The sequence below is a fragment of the Aulonocara sp. 'chitande type north' Nkhata Bay genome, linkage group LG13 (genome assembly GCF_057382095.1).
Source record: "Aulonocara sp. 'chitande type north' Nkhata Bay isolate Kocher_YH1m ecotype deep benthic linkage group LG13, A_spYH_male_GT1.1, whole genome shotgun sequence".
NCBI classification, from domain to species: Eukaryota; Metazoa; Chordata; class Actinopteri; order Cichliformes; family Cichlidae; genus Aulonocara; species Aulonocara sp. 'chitande type north' Nkhata Bay.
Genome location: NC_141356.1, coordinates 12787948 through 12792736, shown reverse-complemented (window position 1 = coordinate 12792736; position 4789 = coordinate 12787948). Strand labels below are relative to the sequence as shown.

The window sequence follows — 4789 nt, the reverse complement described above, 5'->3', positions numbered from 1 at the left end:
CTGCTACACTGCTACAGGACAGGAAAAAAAATTTAATAAAAGTCCCCATACTTCCTGCTGTGAGGTGACTGTGCTAATCACTGCACCACCTTCCTGCCATTTAGAAGAAATTATGAAATAATTTGTACATTTTCATTTACAACATTCAACTACTCAACAAAACAATGTTACTCCCAGTAGGTGCAAAGATCAGAATTTTAGGCTGTTGACAGTCTGAGGGGACAGCTAAAAATATTTGGAATGATGAGCCCTTGACGGATGAAAACAAACAGTGGACTTCAAACAGATGAAGTCCAACAGTGAACTAAAAGGAAATAACATCATGATAATGAAATCAATAGTTGTGATAGGGAAGTGTAGCTCTAATTTCAAACGCTAATAGACTGATAGCAGGAAGGTTTAGGAGAAAGTAATTAAGCAGCAACAGATATATTATAGATATAACAATAATTTGCACATTTGCATTAACATCATTTAGCTACTCAACAAAATAAAGCTTTCTGTGGCTCCCAGTAGGTGCAAAGAACAGGATTTCAAATCACTGAAAGCCTTAGGCATCAACTGAAAAATATTTGGAAAGGATGGTGCATATCTCTTTCTAATTCCTCGCCATTTTTCCCATTTCCCCTTTCCCCTCATCTCTGACTACATGATCTGACCTGTCTGTGCTAACATCAGTCACATCTCCTGTGTTGTTGCTCTCCATACTGCAGCAGCACAGACGTGCCAGCAGCCTGTCAATGGGCCCTTTACACATGAAGGCAAACAGAATGAAGTCCAACAATGAACTAAACAGAAAAAAGATTATAATGATAAAATCAGTAGCTGTCTCAGGGCGACGTGTTTCAGGTGGATATAAATTCAAAGTTAATAGAATGACTGCAGGAAGGTTTATGAGAAAGTAATTAAGCAGCAACAGAACCAAGGTTCCTACAGTTCTTCGTTTTTCTTCAGTGGGCACTGAGGTGGCAGCAGGCAGAGCTTTAAGTGTCCCAGCGAGACAGAAGATGAACAGGGGGGCAGGGAGGGCGGCATAAATAATTAAACATACAAATTCATATGAAAATACAGCAAGAGCAACACTAACAATACAAAGGACCCAGACCAGAACACAGACCAGCACAGAACCCTCAGTTTGTCTGAGGCAGTCCAACAGTGGGCAGGCGATGAAACAATACCTGCAACACAAACAGAAAGATTATCAGAGTACAGAACATAACAATGCTTCAGTATAATATTCAGAGACATGTAAGTACACACACACACACACACACACACACACACACACACTGGTACCTTTCCAAAGCAATGCACAACCTGAAGTAAAGACTGGCCGTCACAGAAAAATAGTATAAGAAACACTCAATGGTGTCGTGCAGTATGTACCACCGAAGGACCATCATAGAGAACATCATGCTGTGATGGATCAGAATGGAGATGATGAGGTTTGTGTAATAGATGACAGGAACCTGATATCTTCGCCCCTGCAGGAAATATTAATTGAAACCACATTAATACAATGTTTAAAATGATTGTACCCAAGTGTAAATTAATGTGTATGAATGAATATATTTATTTTAAAGAGGTAATATATACAGCAAGTGAAATGTTTTACTAGTACGTCAGAAAACATTCAAGTAATGATTTATCTTATAATATATATTTTTTGAATTAATTATTCACACACCTCAAAATAAACACAAATTTCAGGCTGTTATAGTGAAATGGATTCCCAACAGAAACAAATTGAATATTTCAACACAGCACCTTCTTGCTTCATCACAATACAACCAACATAAAGGACATGTACTAAATATTTGTTATTTAACTTCTAACTCAGCAAATAAAATTAATTCTGTAATATTTAGAAAAGTCAGTTGCAGAACAGACAAACAAAAAAACCCGTTATGACCCCAAAACACTGTATATAAAATTATATATTACTGTTACTAAGAATATTACAGAGAATTATCACACTTATCTTAAGATATATCTATGTTAAGTGTTGACTGTTTTGCTGTAGAATAACAACATAGTCAGGTGCAGAGGTCACTGAATGGTCCAAAAATAAATGTGAGGCCAAATTTTACACACTTTATGGGTTTTTCTTATTTAGTCAAACTGCAAACATGTTGAACGTCTACGGGAGATGTTGTTGAACAATACTCTTATATATGATCAAAGCACAACTATTAATCCCATTAATGACAGAAATTTAGAGAATCATTTCTGAATAGTAGTGAAGCTGTCAGCACATGATTGGTTTTAATGAGGCTCATATATTCACTCATCTGGGATGCGCTAATTGTATGACATGACTGTATCTGGTTCAGTGAACTTCCCATTATTACACTTTACTTTTGCTGCACCAATAAAATACAACATGTTAAGAATTTATTATTTTATTCTACTATTTCTACACTGTCGACTATCAACTGACATTCAAGTTTATGTCAGCTGTCAACTGTTGGGTATATTGCAGGTGCTCGGCAGTCTATTGCTGGGTTAAGTTTTATTTCATTTTTGCTTTTTTCTGAGTTTTTTAATTGTTCACACTCACAGACATAAAAAGATTATACATACTTACGTACCGCACAACACACACAGCAGAAGAACAGTATGGTCATGGGAAGGAAGAAGCAGGTAATGATCCATATCACGACTCCCCACATCTCCCACATGACTTTCTGTGTGGTGGAGTTGCTGTAGAAGAATTTTCTACTCTCTTTTAAACTGAAAGAAAAAAATATGTGAAACAGCAGGTGGTGAAAATGGCTCACCGGTTTGCTCTAAATGCTGGAAAAGACACTTAGTTCCTCCAAATGACCGGATGAAAGGACAGTCTCTCTCAAGTTGAACAGGATACACGCGCACTCAGAGTAAACCTGCTTTCATCTGTGATGCATATCATATGATTTTTAGTCAGATTTTTTTTTACCAAAGTCATCGCCCAGTTGTGTTTGTTCCATCTTAATTTTTTTTAAATATTGTCACTTTTTAACTTTCAGCAACTGTTAAATTTGAAATTCTATTTAACCAAGAAATTAAAACCAGTCTAATTTAAAGTAATCTTCTGGGAGGCAAGTTTAACTTTAGAATTATTTTATTAGACTAGTAATGTGTACCCAATAAACTGGTAACTGATCATGTCAGACGCTAAATACAGCAGTTATCCTGCATTCAACAGGATCAGACAACTAACTTATCTAACATTGTTTGTTGCTCTATAAATGTAAATGTAAATTTCATCTGATTTATATAATCTTATTACACTAAATTACCCTATTTATGATTTTTTCCTCATAATTTTACATGTATATCTAAAATAATTTGAATTATGCTACACTTGGCCTGTAGTTGAACACCGCTGAGCTAGGGTTTCTGAGTGACCACCACAGCTTGGATTATGTATGTGAATTGGGAGGAGAAAAGCTGTCTCCCAAAACGTAGGCTGCATCCACCAGAGGCAGCATTTGAAGGCCGATTACGTCACAGCCAGGCAATGAAGGCTGTCCCAATGTGTCGACTCTTTCAAATGCAGCCGACAAATGCGGCCTTCATTTCCCCAAATTTGAAGGATGGGTCGGGTGTTTCCTTCGTGGCCCACCATATCCCAGAATTCATAGCGCGGCCCAGCCAATTCCAGTTTCCAACAATGGCAGCCGCTATTAAATATTACTACTACTTTAAATATTACTCTTATGTAGCTGCCATCACCAGTGTGTGAATGTGTGTGTGTGAATGGGTGGATGACTGGTTGTGTAAAGCGCTTTGGGGTCCTTAGGGACTAGTAAAGCACTATACAAATACAGGCCATTTACCATTTTATTAATCTTTCTGGGTAATCTTTTGGTCCTGGTAGAGATCACGCTGAGATGTTTCCATGTTTTACACACTCCTTTTATTATCCATTATTCTTACAGATGCATCTGGAGATCAGCACACTGCATTCCTATGTAGTCCTATGCTTAAGGCTGATCTAAAGAACTCCACACAACAGTTACAGTTATAACCTCTGGTCTCCTCTTCCCTACAGCGAACATCCCCACAATACACTAGTACAGTGGCCAAGGGTGCTGACACCCTGACCTTTTAAGGTAGTGTCCGTTTGCCCTTTTTTCTGCCCCTCACTCTCAGTAACTCTTGCTTCCTGCCCTGGGGGTGGGGGTTGATTGTCCTCCTGCCCTGCACCCCAGTTCTTTGTTCCTAATCAAGGCCTTTTTTCTATTTGTATTCTTACACCCATTAACTGCAATATTATAGTGTTGCAAGCAATCACAAACTTTATTTTCTTTAACTCTGATGTATATTAAGGAATATATTCTCAACAGTCACAAAATAAACTTTTAACATATTTCCAGGTGAGAAAGCAGCTGTGTAAACTTCAAATACCTGCTTGGTTTATCAAGACATCGCATATTTGCAAAAGTGCTCCGACGTCTTCAGAGACGTCTGTTACCCACCCGCTCGATAGCTAGCCGGGGGGTTCAATAGTCCCTCGAGCCGGCGAAAGCAGCGGGCTCCCAGCTTCGTCATTTTCAGACCCCGCTGTCTTTCGCTACTCAGGTTAAACATGATATATAAGTAACTCGGATAACTTAAAAATGTAATTGTTTGGCTTTTTTCTGTGTTTTATTTGTTCCGGAGTAAATCCTGGCTACGCCAGGATTAACAGATGTGAGCCTAATAAGAAATTAATTAGACATAAAACGCAAGAAGCAATTTGCCGCCTTAAGAAAGAGCTCAACAACCAAGACTGGAGTAACATGTATGTTCAAGATGTTGACGT

The 4789-nt window shown here is 38.1% G+C and overlaps 1 protein-coding gene across 1 annotated transcript; it reads right to left on the bottom strand.

Annotated features, from left to right (window-relative positions):
* Window positions 1-200: 200 nt before the first annotated feature.
* LOC147315808 (uncharacterized) lies at window positions 201-2672 on the bottom strand. Its single transcript, XM_086258058.1, has 3 exons — window positions 2592-2672; window positions 1297-1484; window positions 201-1178 (listed from the first exon to the last, which is right to left on the bottom strand). Exons 1-3 carry the CDS (start codon window positions 2670-2672, stop codon window positions 599-601), a joined length of 849 nt encoding a protein of 282 aa, XP_086114184.1. The 3' UTR covers window positions 201-598.
* Between the last annotated feature and the right edge of the window lie 2117 nt (window positions 2673-4789).